This window comes from Cebus imitator, unplaced genomic scaffold (genome assembly GCF_001604975.1).
Source record: "Cebus imitator isolate Cc_AM_T3 unplaced genomic scaffold, Cebus_imitator-1.0 Scaffold55, whole genome shotgun sequence".
Classification (NCBI taxonomy): domain Eukaryota; kingdom Metazoa; phylum Chordata; class Mammalia; order Primates; family Cebidae; genus Cebus; species Cebus imitator.
Genome location: NW_016107370.1, coordinates 145341 through 171272, shown reverse-complemented (window position 1 = coordinate 171272; position 25932 = coordinate 145341). Strand labels below are relative to the sequence as shown.

Below are 25932 nucleotides of genomic sequence, written 5' to 3'. Positions count from 1 at the left end.
AAAAAAAAAAAGAAAAGAAAAAAGTCCTAAGAAGGAAATTTCAACAGAGCTAGCCAATATGAAGTAGTGTATACCACAGGAGGAGGGAACAGAATGGGGTGGGCTGATGTAGTCTTATTTAAACCAACGGTTAAATAGGTTTAACCTATTCAGGTTAGGAGAGCTAACATTTTTTAACATTTTTTAAACATATATTTATAACACAATGCTAGAAGTGTTATTATGTCCATTTTATAGATGAAGAAACAAGCACAGATAGTTTAAGTGCCTTGTTCAAAGCCACAAAACTAAGAAGCAGCTGAGAAAGGACTTGAATTCAGGCAGTTCAGTTTCAGAATCTATTAAGTATGCAACCACACTGCCTTCTCTAGAAAGAAAGAGGAAATAAATAGCCTAGTAATTGAATTCAGAGATCACATTAAATTTGGCTTATTATAAACACCAAAAATAAAATAATTATTTTGAGCAACAAATATGAATACAAATAAAGAGTTTGAGAGGGTTGTGTAACTTACAAGGGGTGTAAGTAATACAAAGGGCAGGCAAAATAAATTTTAATAGAAGCATTAATAAAAACATTAACACAGAGCTAACACTCATGGTTTAATGTGGATTGCCTTCAGCATTTTTGTTTGCCAGGAGTGCTTCACCTATTAGTATACAGTAAGTGTATTTACTCGGTGAGACATTTCAATATAATATAAAGATAAATGTAACTCGAACCAGGCATCTCCTGAAATCCTTACTGTGTTTACAATAAATCATCCAACAGATATTTCTGAATGCTTCCTGTGTAAGCTGGGAAAGGATGAGGATAGGGAATGATAGAGAATGGGGTTATTGAATGAAACAGCTCACAGAAGGAGGGGATTATGTATGATGATCAAAACCAGAATCTCAGAGGCCTTGAAGAAAGGCCAAGAGCCTAATTTAGGCTGTTAGCAGAGAGAAAAGGTAGATTTCAGGTAGACCACTAAAGAAAAGTTAAACTGAAACTTAGTAAGTGGATATGGATAGGTGAAGGAGAGGCGACATGACTTGTGGTGCCATGTTATCATGCCAGTTACAGGAAAGGCAGGTTAGAAAAGATGCTGGTAGAAAGTAGGGGCTAGAGAGACTGACACATGAATTTGAGACAACAGGATATCCAAATGGAAGCGGCTAGCACATTGTTAAAAGTCATGAAGCTAGAGTTTAGGCAGGGCCCTGGCTGGAGACCTGATTTGTCTTATCTGCTTTGAGGGAATAATCAGTATCAATAATAATGTATGGATTTTCAGCCAAAGTCAGGAAAAAGAAGAGATGAAAGAAGAAATCTATGCCCTGGGATTTTAGTGGAGTGACAAGAGTTAACATTAAGGTCCTCTAAGAGATCAGGAAATCCAGTAAAAGAGACATGCAAATCAAGACAGGTGACAGCGCTACGGAAGTTAAGGAAAGATAGGACTTGAGAGAGGGGAGTCAGTTGTATGAAGCCATCCCAAGGGTGTGTGTGGTTTCAGAGGCTCAGTAAAGGTGGAAGCTAGAAGGTGGGGGCTGCTGTAGGCCCCCACTCACTACATACAATAATAAAATAAAGGAGACAAGAAGGATGGTAGCTACAGAAAGGATAAGATGCCATTTTAAAGGAGCTATTAAAAATAAATATTCTATGGAGCTAATTAAGTTTATTTTTTATTTTATATTGTTGCACAGGCCTCAATTTCTTTTTCTTAAAGGTAACTCCCCAAATTATATAAAAACCAGGTCCCATAAAACCTGGACTGGCCCCTGGAGCCATAAGGAATGAAGTAGAAATATATGTACTCCACAAGTTGATAAGACTAGTCCTCAAAATTAGTTTGCATTTGGGGAAAAAAATGTGAAAGAGAGAAGAAACCTTGCTGAGGTTATCCTTTCCATCTTCCATGAACACTTTAAGGCAGTCGTAGTTAGTCTGGTTTTCCCATTAGTTTGTATATGCAAATGCTTGTATATAACAATGTTGCTGGACTAGTTGGTGAAACCTTGTTGGCTGAAGAATGAAAGTAAGCCAGGTTGCACAGTGATGGGATAAGTCAGGGTTCAAAGACTGGTGGAAACGATCTGGACAACACTCAGAGCTGCTTTCATTTCCATACTTCTGAATTAACAAAAGAGTGGGACAGAGGATATTCAGGAGTTAAGGGTGCAAGTAAATGCACACAGTATCCTACTACTGAGTCCTCTTCTCATGGAGGAGTATCTGAAGATTAGAGGCCAATGCATCCATCCCATATGGAGAAAGGAACCTGCAAGGCCAGGGGAGCTCAAACTGTAGGCTCAGTGCTCGGTAGGCAGCAGGACAAGGCACATGTTAACATTCCAGAATTACCTCCTGCTCTATACAGGATTAGAGTTAGACCACAGTTACCACAGTTCTATACATATCATCAATCTTTCCTTCTATTTTCTTTCTTTCATTATCTGGCCTATGGCAGGCCTGGTCATGGTTTACTATAGATATATAGATATATCTTTCATGACTCACAAGAAAGGTTTTTCTATGATTTTTCTGAAAAAATATCCTATTCTCTCCATATAGAAACAAAATTTGATGAGGTGATTCTGACATTCTGACATACTGAAACATAACTGTACCTAAACTAATATACTTGATATAATTATGGCACAGTTTGTTTTGGTTTACCATGTCATATTGTATTTTTAAATTTTTTCTACCCTAAGGCCTCAGAGTTTTTTAGTTGAGCATCATGCATTTCATTGTGCATCTACTATGTACCAGGCACTAGAAAACCGGAAGCTTTAAGAACAGGTTCTTTAAGGAACTTAAACTTTTCAATAGTAAACTTATTTTAATAATTTGATATACAGAAGTCTTCAGGTACACTTTCTCTCATCCATCATTGCTTTTTTTTTTTTTTTTTTTTTTTTTTGGTAGCCCTATTACATAAGCATGAGAAGTACCTACATCTACCAAAGTGGATGACACCTCCAAATGACACAGTACACTCACTCCGTGATTTTCTCATCCTTGGATTCAATCAACAGCTGATGGAAAATATTTGGAAGCAAAATGGATGGCTGCATCTGCACTGAGTGTGTATGGACTTTTTTTTTGTCATTACTCCCTAACCAATACAGTGTAACTATTTATATAACATTTACATTGTGTTAGATGTTATAAGTAATCTAGAGATGATTTAAAGTATATGACAGGATGTGCCAAGGTTATACGTAAATACCTCAGCATTTTATATCAGGGACTTGAGCATCCATGGATTTTGGTATCCCAGGGTGGTCCAGAACCAATTCCCTGTTCATACTCCACCGAGGGATGACCGTACAAACTTCATGAGGAAAGCTAGTTAACATGGGCCTAAGAGAATCTTGCATAGAGTGAGCAGTTATTACAAAGAATGAATTCCAAAAGGATTGAAAATCAGTGAGATGTGATATCAAGTCTGCCAAACCAAAGGCAAATACTGCTAGAGGGAAGATTTTCATTGCTGATTTAACCAAACACATGCCTGGATCTCTAAGGAGTCGGGGACCCTAATTCATCTGCTTAGCAACAGCACAGAATATCAACAAAATTTAAGCACTTCTTCACAGGGAGTTAGATACTTAAAAACAAACAAACAAACAAACAAAAAACTAAGCAAAATTCTAGTCAGGTACATTCCTAAATCACTGGCGGTCCCCAGTAAAAGTATAGTCAGTAGCAAAGCAGGACTTTAACTACTGAATTGCATCAAAGTTTCTGATCTCCATAATCAGTGGAGACTCAGCTACCACCACAAGCAGGAGCAGCCTGTAGAAAGGAAACCTTCACATGACCTAAGGTAGTGCTGCTTTCCCACTCAAGCGCTCCCTACTGAGCAGGGTGAACTCCTAGCCCTACCACCTATGAAAGCCCAGGTGTCTCCAGTTTCATCTGTTAAATTCCCTAAAATTAATGGGATTTAATTGTAATGCAATATATTTCCAATTTTACTTTAATATGATAATCGCCAACATTTACTGAATGCTAACTATTTGGCTGGTGCTGGCTAAGAATTTTACATAAGTGACCATATTGACTTCTGACACAGACTCTCTCCTTTGACCAAAACCTTCATCAGGCTCCTCTGAGTTCCCTGCTTGACTAGGCCTGAACTTGGGCTTCCCTCTCTGCCCTTCTTGAATCCAGTTTGAACAAGAATCCTAAGTCCTTTTAGAAAAAATCCCCCTTCCTGGGCATCTAACCATACCTCCAATATCTTAATCCCCTGGCCTGCCTTCAGCAAGAATCCTGACAAGTCAGCTTAGCCAGAAACCCCTTATCCTTGATATTTCTTTGTAGTACAGCTGACTCTTGAAGAATACAGGGGTAAAGGGTGCCAACTCCCGCAGAGTTAAAAGTCAACATGTAATTTTTACTTTCACCAAGTTTGACTACTTATAGAGCACTAGAGGAGCAGAAGCCTTACCAATAACATACAACAGTTGTTTAACACATATTTTGTATATTATATGTTATATACTGTATTCTTACAATTATGTAAGCTAGAGAAAAGAAAACGTTAAAATCATAAGGAAGAGAAAATCTATTTACTCTTCATCAAGTGGAAGTGGATCATCATAAAGACCTTCATCCTCCTCATCTTCATGTTGAGTAGGCAGAGGAGGAGGAGGAAGAAGAGGGGTCGGTCTTGCTGTCTCAGGGCTGGCAGAGGCAGAAGAGGTGAAGGAGGTGTAAGAGGGGGCAGGAGAGGCACGCACACTTGAGGTAATTTTTATTGAAAAAAAAACCCATGCATAGGTGAACCCACACAGCCCAAACCCTTGTTCAAGGGTCAACTGCAATCCTCCATGCCCTGACCCCACTCTGCCACTTGGTTACAAATCCCCAGTTGTCCTTGTAGGAGCTGGAGTCTCTCCCTCACTGTGAGATCTCATTGCGGTCACTATGCCCACTACCATGTCCCTCTTTGATAAAGTCTGCCTTACCATTTTTGTTAACAAGTATGTAGATAAATTTCTCTTTAACAGTTCTAACAATAATAGACATTACTTCTGTTACCATTTTACAAATGTAGAAACTTCAGCTTACAGAATTTAGTAATTAACTTTGTATCCTTGGAAATATACATATAATAATATAATATATAATTATATTAACAATCATTAACACAGAGATGGAGTTCAAGCCCACACAAATTTCTAGTTATCCTCATCCACTATATTATACTATAATGTTTTAAATAACTTTTAGTTAAATTAGTTGACTCTTCCTCCTCAATTACCTTAGGCAGTGGTTAGCAAACCCTTTCTGTAAAGGGCCAGATCATAAATATTTTAGGCCTGTGGACCACAAAACAGTATTTGCCAGTGACAACTACTCAATTCTGCCATTGCAGTAGACAATATATAAATGAATGTGTGTGCCTGTGTTCCAATAAAACTTTATTTACTAAAACAAGTGGTGGGCTAGCTTCAGGCCACAGTTTGTCAACCCTTGATATAAGGACAATTCATGTTTCAGACCAACATGCTACCTTGTCCTGTGGTTTTACATAATCTGTTTGGGAAGAACAAATAAAAAAAAAAGGTTAAAAAAAAAAGGCAGACATTAATACCAAAAGCTAAGGGAAAGAGGCTTAATTTTTCCTTTAACTTTTACCAACCAATCTCAAGATGACAAGAGACATATGTGACTCTCAGTCTCTCAGTCATGGGTTCTCTGCCCCACTGGGCCTCTTCTCAGCCTCAGGATCCTTTCTTCCCCTTCAGTGTGATTTCCCTCATCTAAGTGGTCATGCCTCATTTTTCCATCCAATTGGGACCATACCCCTACAGCCACGTGAATTTCCTAGCTATCCCTTTATATATTTTTATGTGATAGCTCTATGCCTTTGTCCATGCTAAAAAAGTTGTCTCACTCTCTCCGTTAACTGATTCCAACAGATTCTTTAAAAAATTCTTCACTGCATTCTTAGTTCAAAATGATCCTTTGATTCACCTTATAATACACATCATTTCCAAACATGCTAGCCATATCTACATATTTTGTTCTGATGTTGGCTCATTTTTTTCCAAATATTATAATGCTAGTAAAGTAAAAGAATTAAGAGAATAGCTTAAGAGTTCAGTGTCACTGGATATAACTGTAACTGACAAAAGTAATAATTGACGTTAAAGATTTAACTTTGTTTTCATGTTCTGAATGATGAGAGGAAGGTGCAGCCTTCCCTTTCATAAGATGTGGAAGCTAAAGGTTATTCAATAATTTGGGTTTTTAACTTTGGGTATCAAAATCAAGAAGATGAGGTAGGAAAAAATTATGGGGACACAAAAATGTCTAAATAGCCTGGGCGTGATGGCTCATGCCTATACTCCCAGCACTTTGGGAGGCTCAGGTGAGTAGATCACTTGAGATTAGAAGTTTGAGACCAGCCTGGCTAACATGGTGAGAATGCTGTCTCTGCTAAAAATACAAAAAAATTAGCCGGTCATGGTGGCACATGCCTGTAATTACAGCTACTCGAGAGGCTGAGGTGAGAATTGCTTCAACTGAGAATCGCTTGAACGTGGGAGGCAGAGGTTGCAGTGAGCCAAGATCATGCCACTGTTCTCCGGGCTAGACAACAAAGAGAGACTCCATCTCAAAAGCAAACAAACCAAACAAAAATAAAATGTCTAAATATACTAAAATGATATACATAAAATAGAATATGAATGACATTACCTATTCACGTTAAGAAAAATGTTTCTCAAGTAATTTAGCTGAAAAGGATAAGATATTAAAAATCTTAATTTTTTCTGCATGCTACCAAGATCTTCACTGAGACGCCTTAGTAGGAAGAAAAATAAAGAAACGTATCCTTAAGTACAACGTGGTCCTTTCTCATTAATTCTTAAAAGCTGTTGTTCTCTCACTCATCCTGGGGTCGCCTCACTTTTCCTTCTGCTGGTGGCAGCTGTGTCTTATGTGGTAACAGGGTCCTCTCTGTGATTTCTTCACTTCATTTCTAAAGAAGCCTCACAAGGTCATCTTTGTTCTTTTTTTTATTTTACCTGGTAGATGCTTGTGGTTTATGTCTCTCAAATCTACTAGTAATAATATACTCCAATTTTAAAAATTGTCTTAACAAAAGAGAATTTGAAAATGCTATCTAAAGAACCTCTCTTATGAAATGATCTTATAAACTACACGGAATTTAACTTTTAAACAAGTATTCAGAGTGGTTTCATTGTTCTCAGTGAGAAGAATATGATGGGGAGTTAATGTCTTTTAAAAAATCACATACACAAACAAAAATTGACAGTTAAATAAATATGGCAAATAGTGCATCAACTGCATGCCCAAAAATGCACAATATACAGTCACATATTAGGGACTTTAAGAAAGCCTGAACAAAGAAAGCTGTTTAACATTCTAACAGTATTCCCCAAACTTGTCTGACCCCTGAAATTTTTACCCCCTAACACCTGAACACCTGTTACCATCTCTTAGAACTACTTCGTGGAAAAAAAAGCCAAGCAATCTTTTAGATAGTTAATTAATAGTTCATTAAATTAAACAGACAGTTTAACATTTCAGCCACATCCTGACGAATTTCTTCCTATCCTTCTGGAAATTCCTAATATGATAATATGGCTGAATATGTCCACATTAATAAATGCTACAAAGAAATATAAGAAGCTATGACTTGGAACTATTTACCAATGCAACATTATAACTTTACCATGATCATGGTGGAGCCTAACCCTGATTTTGTTAAGTAACAGTGTGACTCTGGGATAAAGTGATTTAAGCCTCTGTGCTTCAGTTCCTTTATATCTAATGTGGGGTTAGGTTTGCCCTGTCTTCTCAGTTGGTATATTTTGAGAATCAGGTGATTAAGATCAGGATCAAAATCAAGAAGAATTTTTCATAAACAGTGAAGTGTTATAAAAGCATCAAGAGTGTTATAAAAATACAAAAAGTAGTACTTCCAGTACAGTATCTATTTCCTTTACATAGAACTATAATAAATGCTGTTGTGATTTCTTCTTTCTTGAATTGACTAGATCACTGTCTTATAATTGTGAAATACCTGATTTCACTTAGAGAGAAAATTAATTTTTGCTCAATCATTGTATCATAATAATGTATCATTGAACTTTTCAGAAAACACATGGCAAAAACAAAAAGATCAGAAAACTCTGTTTAACACAAGAAGAGATGTATTGCAAAATAGTTTGTCAGCAGTGCCACCTCACTCTGGGCTCTCTTACGAACTCTTCTGCGGCAGCCCTTCAATCCCAGTGAATGAAGACAGTAGGGCTCTATATTCTTTGCGTCCTTCATTAAACTATTGATCCCTTCAGCATTATCCATAATGTTCCAGCAGCTCAGCACGTCAACTGGTGAAGTGCTAGTCTCTCTCTCCCTTCAATAACTTCCACGCTTTATGGAGAGGAAGTCACAATGATTTATTTACCTGACATTTTCCAGTCCGGATGTCGTACAGGGCCACTGAACCATGGCGAGCTCCAACTGCTATTCTGTGATTCCGCTCATAGTAGCTGACCATGTAGAACCTGAGTTGAAATTTTAACGACAAAAACAAGAAGCCAGGTGAGATAACCTATACATGGAGGTGGACGGCAACATTTCAAAGGTTAAAGCCAGCTCTGATATACATTTTGAAGTAAATGTATCTATAATATGTTATGATTTTTCAAAAATGTTTCATTTTAGTAATTCTTGAAAATCAACTGAAAGAACAATGACATACAATATCGCTTTGGCCTCTTAATAATTATTTTCAACAGAAAACAACTTATAATCACAAACATGCTTGAATTTTTGAAACAAGAAATAAGGGCCAAATACAAAAAGATTATTTATGAAAATCTGGTTTTGCTACAGTGACTATTATGCAAATATTTCTATTTGAATAGAAATGGAAAAGATGAAAAGGGTTACATATTCCATGTAATTATGTTCTCCTGGTTTATTACAGTATTAAAGAGTAATATATACTTTCTGGCAGAACAATCATACAAAGCCTACATAAAATTTATGCTTAAGTTCATATCCGTAATTTAGAGTAAAATTAGAAAGCTATCCATCAGAAAAAGTTATCCTGTCAAGTTCCCCTGATTTCCCATGTTTACCAGCTTATCTAAATGATAGCTGTGGCTTTTAGCAGTATGAATAATATTTGGTGCTTATTTTGTATTGCATAAAAACAGGATTTAGTGAGGATGGTTTGAAGATTATAAGAGATTGATTTATTATTTATTTTTATTTTTCTAGATTAATTTTCATGATGAGGTTAACTATTTGAATTCCTTATGTGTGCATTGCCATACTGATTTCATGTCTATATGGCTAGGGCCTGAAGGTAAGAATAAAAATTATTAGAAGTCTAAATAAGAAATGATTTTATATCTGCAAAGAGTTTTGAATATAGCTTCCCATTATGTAGTCCTATTGTCTCGGTGTGAGTTGCCCAGATGAACAGGTGGTGTGTACCCTAAATATATAGGAGGAGTTGCATCAATTCTACTGTACATTCCTTGTCTTTTTCTCTTTGGTTCCTTAATACCAAACTAACTTTTCTGTTAATATTTATATTTTATAAGGGGGAAGGGGCAAGCAAAGCATGACAGAAAAAGAATCTCATTTATCTAATGCTTTCTTGAGGTAAATATACTAAGGCATGGGACAGCATTTCTGAAATTCTAGTAATACAGGCTGAGAGAGCCAAGATGTTTGAATGTGGGAGAACTCTCAAACCAGTGATATTCTGACAAAGCCATTTGGCATTAGCAGACACTATGACATTCATATATATTTCACAAATCTGGAAAACAAGCCATTAAATTTTTAAACTTTTGTTACTTATCACCAAGTAATATACTGAACAAGATGTTTGTGCCATCCCTAAGCCCCGCTGAATAACCAACCTCTTCCCCTTTAGTGGAAGGTTAATGCTTCATTTTTTTTTTTTTTGAACTTTTAGTAACAGGAAGGAAACTACTTTAGTGTGTCCTGCTGGGTGGATTTTATGAGCTCATGACTGGCACTCTCCTCTTTCTACATTGGTTTGAGAGAAGGAAGCATACAGAAAGCTCCCAAAACATGTGAAGCTTCCCTGGCTATTAAGTGTTTAGGAAAAAGCTAGTTTCTCAAAGCTCTTCTTGCCCAAAGAATATTATTCTACCTTAAGAGAGAGTGGGAATCAGCATGCAAAACCTACCATTCTCACGCTTGAAAATGAAAGTGATTTAGAAGAGCTTAAAAAACATTTACGATTTTGTTATTCAATAATTACAGTGTGTAAGTATTGGGCAGCACTGTATCTATATGCCCATACCCACATCTATATTTATACACATATACTCATGAATAATTTATCTCCTATTTGAGTACATGGAATATAATATCTAACAAATGTTTTAGCAAATATTTATTCTGTGCAGGTTAATCGGCATAGGAAAATACAATTTGCAGTGGTCTTTTGTTTTACCTATTATTTGCACAAATTTAATAACTATATTGCCAACATCCTTCTGCAAAACTGAAAATAATCACCTCTAAAATAACCCTCTTCAAAACAATACATTGGTAAAATATACTTGTGTTGACGAAATCTTACTTAGTGAAACTGGAATCCAAAGAGGTTTTGTTACACTGCCCATTTTCTATGCTCTGGATATCAAACTCATCCTTCTATATCATCTACAAACACCATTATTTATGGCAGAAGGAAAGATCAAATCTATTCTTAGAATCAAATCTTTACTCTGCCTGAAAGGGCCATATATATTACAGGTCTGCATTTTTCATTCTTTGGAATTTACTACAGGACTAATACTTGTAAACAATAAAAGAATTCTGGACACTGAAGGTCTTAAGGCATGTTTTAATCTTAGGATTTCTTGTTTAACTTTTTATTCCTTTAGCAGTGGCTTGCTTAACAGAAAGAATCAGTGGTATGTACGCAGTCACTTCCCAAGTATCCACCATGGGAACCAGCTGCAGTGAACTGATCCCTGCTGAGGCTTCCGGAGCCCACCATACTCCTAGTCTACTCTTTCCTCGAGCCAGTCCTCCTCGTAGGGTCTGTCAAGATGAAGGATGGTAGATATGCATTACTTGCTTCCTGACTTGAAAGGATCAATGGATTGAAGAGAAGGGTCCATTACAGTTTTTAAAGCTGTCCTTTTCTAATCTTGACCAATCTTGCATGACTGGATTTTTCCTAAGGGATGAACATTCCGCTAAAATTTGGGGGTCTCAGAGTAAGGGTTCTTGTGTCCTGAGCTTTCTGGAAATGGTACCTCAGTGTCCAGTTCACTGTATTGATAACACGTCACTTAGACAGTTGGTCATGACCTGGCAAGAATCCTTTTTTAATATTGATGTTTGAACAACAGTTCTCCTCTGCCAGGCGGACCACAAGAAAACTGTGAAGCCAGAGAGCACAGCACCACTCAAATCAGTGAAAGAAGAATAAAGTAGAAATGGGCAATGATGTAAAGTGTATTTCTTGCTGGAGCTGAGGTGGTCATCAACAAGTTGAAAGTCACTGATCTCTAGGCTTTCATCATTGCCCATATGCAGTCAGAGTAACTTTTCAACAATAAATCAAATCACCTCTCTTCTGTTCACAACCTTCCTTCAGGGTCTTAGCAACTCCTGCCTTTGTTCATGCCGCTCTAGTCACAGTGATCTCCTTGCACTTTCTTAAATATGCCAAAGGGGGTTCCCATTTTGGATTTTGACAGTTGTTGCCCTCTCTGCTTGAAAATCTCAGCCTGTTACCACTGTTGCTCATGCCCTCACTTCATTTAGGTCTCTGTTCCAAAGTTATCTTGACCAAGGAGGCCTTTATGGGCCACCTTAACACAACAGTCCTTTACCCATTACTTTTAACCCAGTACCCTACTTTTTCTTTATTATGCCCATCACCATTAAGACATTAAACAACGATTTTTATTTATTGCTTTTTATCCTCCATCAGGGACTTTGTGTTTTGCATGAATACATAAATATGGTCCAAACAAATAGGATGCAACAGTAAGTGAAGTTTGAAACATTACACTTATCCTTCAGTCACCAGTGCATAATCTATGCTAAATATGGATTTTTATGACTAATGGATATTCTATAGGGTCTAAAATAATCACTGAGATGAATAACAAAGGAAACAAAAACTGTCCAAAAACGGCAGAAATCAAGAAACAGGCTCTCCCATGACCCTTCTAGAAATGTATTTTCAATTGAGACAAAACAATTGTAGATTTACAAGAAGTTATCTGTAAAGGCTCCTGGAGTCTGGGTACCTTAGCATGAGACTGACAGTTATATAATAAAAATATGTAATTATATATTAGGGAATTAGAAAAGATTGCATGAGCTGAAATTCAAAAAGGTAAATACAAATAGTCTAAATAATAATATACACAATAAAATATATTTTCAATCTAAATGTTGTCCTGGTTAAAAAAAAATGATTCTAAGAATTTGCCAAAGATTTATATCAGCACACAAAAATTTCAATAAAAATGGTATCATCACACAAAACATAATTAACAGATCATAGTTTATCAATCATTATTAACTATTACTAGAACAGATTATTGGGGAGGAGTGACACAATCCAGTTCTTTTAAGATGTATTTGTGACTTCAACTATTGAGGAGCAACTCACAGTGGGGTGTACAAACCCCAGAGAGGGACGGTTTGAGTTAGAAATACTAATATGAACTGAGTCTACTCTGGCACAGCAAATCACTTTGAAGCACACTATGTTGCTTGGGAGTTTGCCAAATACCAAGTGCCTGAGTTTCTAAACAACTTTGGCACTCCCTAGTCATACTTTTCCTTGAATTGATGAATTTTTAATCTTTATCAAAAATGGTCGCCAAATAAGAGAAAATGTGTGTAATTTAAAAGTTAATTTGAAAAAAGAAATAGAAAACATGCAACTCTCAGCAGAATTAGGACTTGGGAGAAAGATGGAAACCTGTAAAATCACTTCAACTATGTTCGGTCATTTGCAATGATCTCAGGATGTTAAGTTACTGCTATATATCATTTCCTTGAAAATTAGAATGCAACAAGAAACACTCTTCAGTTAATCCAAGATTAGCCTCCAGTTTCACATGAAACCACCTTAAATCTTAGCATATACAGAAAATAATATAGGGAATACAACTATCCTTTTTTTTGCCCCCAAAATAATATCACAATGACTACTATGCGCAGCTAACATTTACTGAGTATTATGTATCAGGCACTGTCCTAAGTATTTGTATATGTATTTTCATAAGTAACTGAGGTATTATGAGTAATTTTTGTGAAGCTGTTTTTGGAAATTCTTAACATTGATTTAAAATGGTTCACAAAATTTGACTGTTTTTCTTAAGAAAATATCAAGGCAATATATACTTGTAAAAAACTCAAAACACACCAATATATGTAGAATAAAAAGTAAGTCTTTCCTTTCAAGTCCCTACCCCACCAACAGTAACTGCTGTTAACTATTTACTGGATCTTCTGAGAGCTTTTTCTACCTTTTTTTTTTTTTTAACAAACACACAAACAAACAAACAAAACCATTCAGACTGTGTCCTCCCCCTCTTACTCTTGCAGAGGAAAAGAACAATCATCAATGGCAAAGGCCGTTGCAGGGAAACAACACGCTCAGGAGAGGATGGTGCGCCTCCTCTTTGTGGTTTCTGCTCTACATGTTCAGAGCAATTTCTCTACTAACAAACCACAGAAATGATCCCTGAAAGTATAGTCTATTTTCTAACCTTTAATACAAAAGTGATGTACACAGTACACATACTTTTCCGCAACTTCATTTTCTTCATGGGACGTCCCCTTATGTCAGCACACATGGATCTCATGTCATGCTTGCTCACATCTGCACTGTAGTTCTGTGTATGCGCATTACATTATTTAACCATTCTTTTTCTGATGGGAATGTGGGCTATACTGTACACAGACCATTGTATACCTAGGTATTTTTGTAGGATACATTCACCAAAGCTGCACCAAAGCATATGCACATTTTAAATTTTAATAGACAATGCAAAATTGCCTTCACTTTTCACTAAAAGAGTGCTCCTATTTGGTAATAGCAAACTTCATACTATTTTGCCAATAAGAGGACAAAAATAGTATCACATTTTTGTTTTAATTTGCACAAAGTGACTTTAGATTGACTCGCTTGGTATAGTCTGCAGGATATACATGTAGATTGCATTCTTACAGAAAAATTATTTGAAATCTAATCAACTGCACACTGCATCCCTTTATTCATCATGCATACTGGATGGGAAAGGAAATACCTATGACGTATTCCCAAGAAAACCACAGGAAAGATTTGATCCTGCCACACAGGCAAGCTGGTTCTACAGGAAAGAACAACAGGATTTCTACAGTGGAGCAATGTACATGTCACCTTGACCCTAAGAAAGTACCAGTGACAACCAACCACCTCAACCTCCTTGACTAGACAGGACAAGATGCCAAAGAGCTCTTTCAGGGCCACACACTTGAGGAGCTCAACCTGAAAGATTCAAGAGTAGGTGTTCAGAGAATTGGTCTACAGCCCCCACAGATGCCACAGCCACAATTAAGGGGGACAGTTTTGTTCAGGAAGAGGCACTTTCTAGAACATGTCTGTACACACCCTCCAGAATTCCAGCCTGCCATGCTGCTAATATGTTTGAAAAATTCATAGACATCAAAGTGGCTGTGTTGGTAGTTTTTGGGGCTATGAATAGTGGAGGATGGGGAAATGTTTTCCAGAAATGCTTCATTCCTGTGGCAAGCATTAGTTCAAAAAACCAAATGAAATAGTTCTCATTCTGGGATGGTGATGGACATTGGGTAATTCCATTTGAGAGTCGTTACTTCCCAATCAGGGTCTTGCACACTGTAAACAGTCAATAAGTATTTCCTGCTGAGTAGTTAATAATCAAATTCATTTCCCTCTGAAAAACTTGCCATAAGCACACTGTAGTTGGCATGTTAAAAGCAAGATCAAAAATGCTTCCTGGGCTGTCAGGCATCAGAAATCCTGCAAGGAAAAATACCATGCATATCTAGGGTTTGAGGCACAATGGCTGAGAAACAGGTTACTTATTGCCTGTATCTATACTTACTAATTGTGTAACTGTGAGTAAGTTCCTTGTCTATGTCTCAGCGTTTTGATATGGAAAATGGAAATGATAATACTACTTATTATGGTGTTGTGTAGTTGAAATAAGTTAATGCAACAGAAGTACCTAAAACAGTGCCTGACACATAGTAAACACTGGTAGCTACATGCAAACCTTATCAGCTGTCATCATTATCAATCACCTGCATTTCTGAATAGAAAGATTAAATAATGTAGTTAATTTGCCATTTTCCTAGGGCAAGTAAATGCCAACTAATAACATGCTAATAAATAAGGAAAATGAATGCTCAGAATATTTTAAATTTATATATTTAAAAATATTTATGATTTACAAGTATAAACCTGATAATTACAAATTATTTTATAGTTTCGGTCTAAATTTTCTAGTATAAATAATAGGGATTTGGTGTGAAGCACTTTTTTATATCATTTCAAACAGGCTGAAAATTAAATATTCCTTCTGTTATCCAGTGAAATGGAATACTGCTGGAAGGTCTAGAGTTTTTTGCTTTAATATGAAGAACTTTAGTATTAAAAGATAGCCACCTGTCTGGGAGTTTTTAGGGTAGACAAACTGGACTAGAATGATTTTAGAGGGATTTCTACTAGTGAATATAGGAGTAACAGCTATAATTATTTATCATTAAAAGTATTCTACAAAATGGAACCTAAGTTAAGAATTTTACTGGAATTTAGGACTGAAGCTACTTTACATCCCATTATTGTAATCACCAAATGGGATTAAAAACAAACCACAGGTTTGGAGGAGTTTCTTAAAAAATGAGCTCATGCACTGTTCTAAAGTAGACAGTATTCATTTCCTTACTAGATTTTAAGTGCCCATTTAGCGTGAACAGAGCTGATTCAGCTTTTCACTTGAAAAGCAAAATCAATCAGTCTGTCTACATAATAACGAAGTTTAAGAAAAGGTAAGCTATCTCTGAAATTACAGACTTTTAACTGTTCTGTCTAGATTAGTTTTTTATTCAGTTAAAAAGTTTAAATACTTACTTCACTTTGAATTTTTAAAATCTTATCTGTTACAGCTTTAATGTTTCCCCAATGACACTTTTTACTATTTTTTTATTTGCATTATTCTAATATATATCCAATTTGAAAGGAACACACACTCATTGAAAATAGAAATACAGATGATTTATTACACAAAAACAGTTAATAAGTGAAAGTTATTCTTTACCAACAATCCCCTCCCATCACTCCCAGTATCTGACAGTCATAGCTTGGGGTGTGTCTTTCCAGACTTTTTTCTCTTCATATATATACCTGTATATGTATGAATGCTGATCCTCACACATAGTTTTCTTTTTTAAAAATTATTTTATTTTAGATACTCTTCTACAATGTTGCTAGTTTCTTTTAAAAATTTATCTTTTACTAACATCTTTCCATGTCAATAGAAATGGATTACCTCACAATCTTTTTAATGGCTGTATGATATGCCACAGTTCTCCATATTTAATAGAGACGATGGTAAGAAATAATATCATTTAGAGGAAACAAGTGAATGAGTATTTTAATATAAAGCAAATTTTTCTACGTAAATATTACAAGATAACTTCCAACGAAGGTCAACTAAAAGATAATCAGTTAAATCCAGCAAAAACAATATTAAATACTTTAAATTTCAATGTCAATGCTATTAAAACTCATGTGCTTTATCCATTTTAAGTAAATTAGAGAAAATTACACCCCAAGTCCTTTAAAGTTAGCACCCTCCTTGCCACTACTAATGTCTTTAATATCTACTGAAAAGCCAAAGTAGTTGAGTCATTACATACATTGTTCAGTTCTATGCACAGGGTGCTTGAGAATGTCTTCATTCTTGGCCATGACATATGCAATGTAAAGGGAGACACACTGTAATTTTTGCAAAGTAATCACTGATTAGTCAATCATTCACAATAGTGTTTCAGTAGTATTTCGTTCAGTGACAGTCATTCTTACATATAAAAATAAGCATAGATTTTGGAGTCAGAAGGATATGTCTACCTGATAAACATCTACTCATCTTTAAAAACTTGGCTAAAATACTACCAGTTCTCCTTTCTTCTATGCACAACTGCCAGGTCCCTCCTTTGTGTCCCTCTTATCATGGCTCTAGGACTCTTCTGTGTGTCCGGGATACCCTTTTCTCGCAGTGTTTGTGACAGCTCACTGATTGACCTCTCTGTCTCTGTCAAGCCAACTTTAAGGCCCTTCAGGGCAGGGACTACCTGATGGGCCCAGCATGGCACACAGCATAGACAAATAACTGAATGAACTGGAATTTTTCAGAAAAGTCCACAAGTGATTAAAAATTATTTTACTTTGTTAAACTGAACAGGTTCGATTTTTTGATTCCTATTTCTTGAGTGGCTTATATTTTTCTAATTTTGGAATTGGGTGCTAAGATTAACCATTTATTTGTTAAAAACCAGCCAATTAAAATATTTTTTCATTTTTATTCTTAGGTTTAAAAGATAAACACCATATAGTGTGGTAAATATCATCATTAAATATGATTGACGTTTCTATTGATTTAACTCTTTAGTAAGTATACTAAGTGGATGATAACGCTTTTAAAAAAAGTTTTTTAGAGATGTTTTCAATTCAAAGCAAAACTGAGGAGAAAGTAGAGTTTCTATATTACTCCCATCTCTGCATACACACGGCCTCCCTACTATCAATATCCTGCACCAGGGTGGCAGTTTTCTGATAAATTTACACATCATTTACATTAGCGTTGGCTCTGTACATTCTATGGATTTTGACAAATGTATGATGGCATACATCTACCATTAGAGTATCATATGTATCACATAACATAGTATCACTACCCTGAAAATCCTTTCTCCCCCGACCTCTGGCAACCACTAATCTTTTTACCAACTACAGTTTTGCCATTTCCAGGATGTCATATAGCTGGGGATCATATAATAGATAGCCTTTTCAGATTGGTTTCTTACATTTAGTAATATGCATTTCTCCATATCTTTTCATGGCTTGACAGCTAATTTTTTAAGAGTGCTGAATAATAATCCATTGTTTGAATGTAGCAGAGATAATATGCTTTTAAAAAACTATCCCTTTGGTTTCCATTTAAACTTTTCTCCCCATGAAACTTAATTACAAAAATAGCATTAAACAAAATAGGAACTCCTTGTTTTTCTTAAAACATGTGGTTTACTTTCCATATTGAGTTCTTTGTTCATTAAATAGTCTTAATGTAGGATTAGGTTTGAGATTAAGTACTTCAAAGAATTTTCAGGAAGGCATTGAAGAAGGTGCAGCATTCATATAGCCCTACCTTACAATGCATATATTTTAACATGTTTCAGAATTTATTGTAAGATAATGATTGGTAACCATATATTTGTAAGTCAGTCATGAGAAAAGTAGTTGCTACACAAAATTTCTACTATTTTAGAGTTGAATGTTGCCACAGTTAGCAGGCACAAGAGCCCTTGTTTCATACAGGAGGAAACTGAAGTCGAGTGATGTGCCCCGGACTGCACAGCTGGGGTGGCAGAGGTGGGAGCGCCCACCACCTGGAATTCGTGGTCTCACCAGAGGCAGTCCCACAGGGACAGCTGACAGCAGTGCTTCTCAAGTGTCCATACTGACACCAGGATGTTATTTGCCCCTTTCACTCTCATTTTCTCACAAATGTATAGCTGAGTTTTCCAGATTTTACATAATCTGAGATATTACAGGTGGAAGGAGATAGGAGAATCCAGCTGACTTCTATTAAGCCAGAAATCAAAGAAGTTGGCAAACATCATTTTTCATAAAAATATTTTTGTCTTAACATATAATGGGTTCTTTTTAAATACAATAATTAAAAAATTTTTCAGTTTAAATTTCTAATATGGCAAATATTGATAGTTATAACTCACTATAAACAAATGTTCTTTGAGTTATTCAATAATGTTTAAGAGTTTAAAGGGGTCCTAATATTAAAGAGGTTGAGAATTATTCAGTTAGTCTTAAATCTTTGAAAAAGCAGACTATATACAGTGTGTATACATATGTATATGTGCATGTGTATATACATATAGTGTGCATATAAATATCTTAAGATGTATGTATAATACAGATAGATATATAGTATATATGTAGCTTAAGATGTATACATCATGTGTATATCTCTTAAGATTTCATATATATTCCATATTTTGGGGAATTACATATATTCTGTAGCCTTGAGAACTTTGTTTCAAAAAAACAAAAGCAACCTAAACACCAAGTGCTTAGGGTTGCTGAGAAGAGACTGTAAGATAACTTTGGAATTGACAGGATGAGATGACATTTAGGATGGGGAACAGGTAACTGTGAACTAGAGAAGGGAAAGCCAAGGAAACAACGGTGAGGAAGAGGGTGTGAGAAAGAGGTACGGGAGTGTGCGCCTGTCTCTCTGCTCCAGGAGCAGACCCTTTAATCCTCAGTGCAGGCACAAGGTCTCTGCATTCATCATTCAACAATGAAGGCTGCTGGGACTATAAGAGGAAATTATCAGAAAAGCTCCAGTTCTTAAGGGCTTAATGAGTTAAAAAAAAAAAAAAAGCATAAACAAGAGGAGTGTAGATTATATAAATTCTGTGAAGCTAAAAGGGTAATGTGAGAGTGATGGCGAGGAGGCTATTGTACACAGGGAATCAGAGGAGGTTGACCTGAGTGATGAGACCAAGCAGGCTACATCAATATCTGGAGGAGATGCCTTCTAGGCAGAGGAAATAGCAAGAACAAAAGTCCTGAGGTAGGAATAAGCTTGGTCTTATTAAAAGAAGAAAAAAAAAGACTAATGTGCCCTGAGCCTAGAGAATTTGAGAATGGCACTTAGAGAATGCAAGGCTGTCACATTTAATAGGATGTCATCTATAATGTGACCTCTAAACGATAGGGAGATTTGCTGCCAAGTATTATGTATCATGGTGCTTTAACATCAAATGTCCCTGGTTCCTTAAGGGGGTCCACTTGTGGAACCAGTGGCATTGGAACTTAAGGACAGTCAGGAATCCCAAGAAAAGTTAATGGTCCTTTAAAATAAGAAGTTTCCGGATTTCTACTGAGCTACAGGAAACCTAGCCTTAGTTTTCCTGAAATCTAGCCTACCTTCTCTCCAGGTACTGAATCCTAGGAAAGGTTATCACTTTGGGATGCAGGAGGTGCAGAAAATAAGAGTTTTAAGAAAGAAAAAATAAGTTTTGTGATTCTGTGCAACAAAGGATTTCACTAAATCTCAAACTGTGGTTTGCAGATTCCTCGGGGCCTTATGTTCCTTGAAGAAGTCTATGAGATCAAAACTATTTTAATAAAAATACTGAGATATTATTTGGCCTTTTCATCATGTTGATTTCGCACTGATGCAAAAGTGATGACGGGTAAAGCTGCTGGCACTTGAACCTGAAGGGGCACTGACATGTAATAGTTTAGCAGTCGTTACACATGCTGGCAGTGAGCAAAACAACAGGACGGTCTCACTTCAGAATATCCATGATGAAAAGCTATTAATTGATTACATTTCAACCCTTGAGCACACATTGTTTCAATATTCAGTGTGACAAAGTGGAAAGTACACAGAAAGCACTTCTACTGTATCCTGAAATCTCATGGTTGTCTTGGAGAAAAAAGCTCATAAGATTAACTTGCAAAATGAACTAGCTGCTTTTTTCATCGAATGACATTTACTTGAAAGCAAAACTGAGAGAAAAACTATAGTTATTTGAGAGATACTTTCTTCAATATGAACAAAGGTAAGCCTTTCCAGGAAAACAACTGACAAGATTTATTGCCAACAAAAAATTCAAGTAAAAAATTAGAATTTTGGAAACACTCACTGACTTTTTTGAGGAGATCAAAATATGCTAAGATGAGGTCACATATTAGCAAACGTGGTATTTTGATATTGTGAAATGCAGTATGACCACATATGGAGAGCCAACATAACTCAATGGACCAACGTTCTCCATTGACCAGTGCATAACGTTACAAAATCATGGGCAGGTGAACTACCCATTCAAAGTGCAAGATATACTAGTGGATTTAATATGACAGTAAAAGTCCATATGACTGCAGATTCCATGTTGCAGCTAACCCTTAAAAAACAATCACATGTTGAGTTTTGGTGTAGTACCCAAGAAGATATAAAATTATCTGAAAAGGCTGTTAAAACATTCCTCCCTTTTCAACTACATATTTGTGAGAGCAGATTTTAAAATTCTGACCATATATTTCAACCAAAACAACATAATGTAATAAAGACATGCACAGATATTAAATTCCACCTGTTTTCTAGACAGTAAAGAGATCTGACAAATGTAAAGCAATCCTACTTTTCTCAGTATTTGTTCTTTATTTTGGAAAGTATTTTTCATAAATTGTGTTTCCATCAATATGAATAAGTTTACTTCTTAAATAAATCAATATTTTTAAAACACTCAGTTTTAATTTTAAAAAATAAAAATATCTATAATCTTCATAAACAAAAACTCAGGTCTTCAATTTTGATGAGATCTTGAAACCAAAAAGTTTGAGAACCACTACTTTTAAAGACTGAAAAGCATTTGGCAATCAAAAATTGTTTGTAATGTGTGTGTGTGGAGGTGTGCACACACGCGAGAGACAGAAAGAGAGGCAGAATGCGAGAGAGGGAAGAAGAGAGAGTGAATGAGAGAGAGAGAGAGAAGGGGGAGAGAGAGAGAGATTAGTGGGGACAAAAATCGGATTTGAGTAGATTAAGAGAGCGGGAGAGCTGATGAACTGGACACAGTGTAGACTTCTTGTCCTGGAGGAGGACGGACTGGACAGTAGGTGAAGAAGATGCAGAGAGAAGGAAGCGTTTTTTACAAGAGAGAGAATAAAACACACTTCCAGGCTGAGAAAGCGATATCACAGAGAAGGAGAAATTAAGGATAAAAGAGATAGTTCTCTAAAGAGCAAGGTCCAAGAGGAGCTGAGACAGTGAGATGAAGGATGGAGAGGAAGACCCCTGGGCCTGGACCTCAGCAGTGGTCAGCTCATCCTCTGATGAGACGGCTCATCCCTGTGTGTGTTCCTGACATGTGTAAGCCTGTGTAACAGCGCACACTCAACTTGGAAGAACACAGAGCAGGAATGCGATCCGTTCAGCAAAGCGTGGCTTCACTTTGGTCTGACTGTCAGCACAAAAAAAGCTTGTCAGTTTGCCTGTTTTTAAAATGAAGGACAGGAGGCAGTAATTCATGACAGAAGGTCCTTTTCAGAATCAAAATTTTACAACTTGTAATCCTATAAAAATAATGCAGTAAGGTCACTGCTTAAGTGAGAGAACTGGTACCATTTATTACGATGAAATTAAGGACTGAACACATGAAGTGCCACTGCTAGTGTCATTATTCAACCACAGTTATTGAGTGGCTATACTGAGGGTGTATGTTTTTTAAACTAAAAATTGGGACAGAGCCCAACAAAGGATTTTTTTTTTTTGAATCTGTGAATTTATTTACTTGACAACTCTTTAAAAACCATAAAAATTAAATCACTCTTGGTTATACATCAAATAAACTGCCTTAATTTAAAACAATAAAAGTGCATGAGATAAGGACCTATCTGGGAATGCTGGGGCATATGGTCTTTGGCCAGATGGAGCCCTCTACTAGTTGCTATAAAAGAAATGAAGGGAAAAGCCCCTTTTCTCAAGCTACTTGTAATGTGCATGACTGTGCAGTTTTAAGTGACCAAAAATCACATCTAGAGGCGTATCTAATTTTTGCTATGAAGAAATCCTAAAATCTCTTACGAATTACAATTTCATTAAAAACCCTAATCCTTTATTGGTCATGCATTACATCACTGCCAGACCTCAAGACTGTAATAAAGTCACCTTAAACTTAAAAAGTACATTATATTTGTAGAAGTATTTTATCTTCATTTCTAATTGTGCCTTGACAGTAGCTTCTAAGAGCTTACATCTCTCTATTCTGACATTAGTAAAGAGTACTTTGGTCAAATAAAAAACAAGCATTCCTTTTGGAACATGTGCTTTTCACACATGCAGGTTCTAGAGTGTTTTTCTCTTGGCTCAATAATATCTGTGCAGAGCACAATGCAAGCCCTGCTCTATGTCTGCACATTTTATGCTGCTATGTCACACTGAGTAGTGTAATACCAGTCAGCATTGATCGGTGACCAGAGAAAAATACAGAATCCAACTGAGTCAAGCACGGCACACTCCTCGCTGATTGGTCTTCTGTGTGAGGGACTTCACAAGGGGATCTGAATTCAGTAACATGGCAACTTGCAACGAAATTCTAACAAGAAATTCTGAAGAAACTTCAGTGATGTTTATCCTCCCAAGCCTTGAAAGGAATCAGTTCTACTTTCTTGGTGTCTAGGGTATTTTTAACTAAGGATGCTGTATTATTTATAGTTCAGGCAATTAAATGTAAATTACTCAGAACCCTCTAACAATAATTATCTAGAGTGCTGGATGATGCCTTTTTGAAGATCACTGAGGACACTTAAAGACAAAGCCAAGGCCCAGTTGAGAAAGAACGTACAGAGATTCATTTCTTAAATGTTACCTTATTGTGCTTGCCATTCTACTTATTCATAAACATAAAACTAATTCAGTGCTGCAGCAGTCTTATGGCTGATATGTTTGTGCTTTAAAATAGATGCAGTTTATCTCCTATATATTAATAGTCATATTTGTTACAGTGATGAAAAATATGACAGGAGAACTATTTTGTATAACTGTGTTTTGAAGGATGAGTGTGCTATATTTTTTCAAGGGCACTGAAATCTAAGTAAATTTCTTGTATTATTAGTAGATGACACTACATTATTAATATCCCTGAAAATAAAATGTGAATTAGGAAATATTTAAAGCTATGACTATAAAGTTAATACAGCTAGTTAATAGTGTGTGATTTTTATAAATTTTACTGGATTTATTATAGAAAAATATCTATAGCTATATAAACGACTCCAGGAAGATCTAAGGTATTTCAGTTAATACAAAAAAAGTCTTTTCTATTTTAGAAATGAATCATAGCTGATATTATTCTTATAAGAATGGTTATTTTTACTTTCATGGCTTTTGAAATAAAACCGTATATTTTATATACACACATACACACACGTACTTAGGTACATACACACATATATAATACACACACACACACACACACGACATAAAGGACTGAGGGAAGCTTATACTATATATTAAAAAGGTAGACAAGGAAGACAGAGCTGGAGGTATGATAATGAGGAAAGGAATATGGGAGTCAAAAGTCGTAACTTCCCAGACATAGCAGGGAATTTGGCTTTGAGCTGCTTAATGGCCAAGGCAAATTTTAAAATTAACACTGGTTATACGGGAAAAAAAAAAAACAAACAAAAACCCACAAAAAACAAAACACATTTGAGGTTCCTTAGGAAAACAAACAAAAATGGGTTGTCATGCAGATTTAAAAGAAACGTCCAGATGGAGTCTTCATAGAAGGGACACTAAACAACGTACCAAATGACATCAACACGACAGCCCTGAGACAATGGCACCTCCATTTTCTTCCACACTCCCTTGGAAGGTGCCTCCTTGCAAATGGCAGGCCTGATGCTAAAGAGGAACACAGGCAAGGAAACCCTGGAGGAGACCAGACAGCCTAGGCCAAACATGCAGCTCTCAGATGATTTCACTCAATCTAGGGATGTAAACTAGAATACTCTGAGGAATGAATGGACCACGTGTATTCTAAACCAGCTTCGTAGTGCTCTGTGTTTCTCAACTGAGTTTTAGATAACACCTGATGAATGAAAGCTTGCAGCTAAAGTCTTCAGCAGGCATTCTGTGGCGCTGTCTAAGGGCAAGCCTTTAAAAGCTCAGGGTGCACCTCTGGAATGCATGGGCTGAAGGAATATGTTCAGGCATTTCCTTAGAAATTCCATGTTTATTCAATGTATAAAAGAATAAACATCCAAGGATTTAAGGTTTTAGGTAACACAATGTAGCCACAAAGAACAATGATTCAGGTTTTGTTTTTCTTGATTTTGGATTACTAGAGTACTTGGTTTTCTAAGCTGCGTGTTGGTAAGAATCACCAGGGGAGGCTATGAAATTGCTAGGCTTCAGAAAAGTCTGGTGGAGTGGCTCTCAGGTGGAGCCTAGAAATCAGGTCATTCTCTTGAAGGCAGTCTGGGAACAATACTCTGAGATCATTCTTCTCCCCAGTGCCTGACAGGTAGCAAGTACTCTGCATGTTTCTAAATTTCACCTTCCTATCTGCTTCCTCAGTTCTCTCTAATACTCCGTTGTGTGAGCTTCTTCCTAGCATGTTCTTGATGATCATGGAATCTTTAAAACTACCTGGTTTATAAACTACACACATATTTTATTACTTCTCTATGAGAACCTGCAATTTCATGCTGACCTCAGTCCTACAGAGAGCTCTAGACTATTCTAGGACAGCGACACTGTACATAGGATAGATTTCTATGGAGCTGGACACGAGCTGCACAACAGAAGAGCTGAACAGGGTGACTGTTCAGAGAAGTTGGCTTTTCTTTGCACAGTGGTCCCTAAAATGTTTAGACACAAATTTATGGCTCACCTCCAGCAAATACAGAGGACTTCTATTCTCACCTTGGCCATGTCTTGCTTTCCTACTCTTATTTTACCTTTGCCTCAATTTCCTCACTATTTTTACGTATGATATTCACTTTCAAAGCTGTTTAAAATACTTTATGGAACAGGGTAAGTGGATGTTGTAAGTATGTATGTATGTATGTATACGTGCAT

At 36.3% G+C, this 25932-nt stretch overlaps 1 protein-coding gene and 1 pseudogene across 1 annotated transcript in view; both read right to left on the bottom strand.

The window, feature by feature from the left end:
- LOC108304548 (WD repeat-containing protein 7) overlaps positions 1-25932 on the bottom strand; it is a 202552-nt gene that overhangs the window by 55333 nt on the left and 121287 nt on the right. The window contains exon 7 of the mRNA XM_017528784.2: positions 8448-8547. Coding sequence (XP_017384273.1) covers positions 8448-8547 — 100 coding nt within the window. The remainder of the gene's footprint in view (positions 1-8447; positions 8548-25932) is intronic.
- Positions 13578-13770, bottom strand: LOC119471311 (annotated as a pseudogene).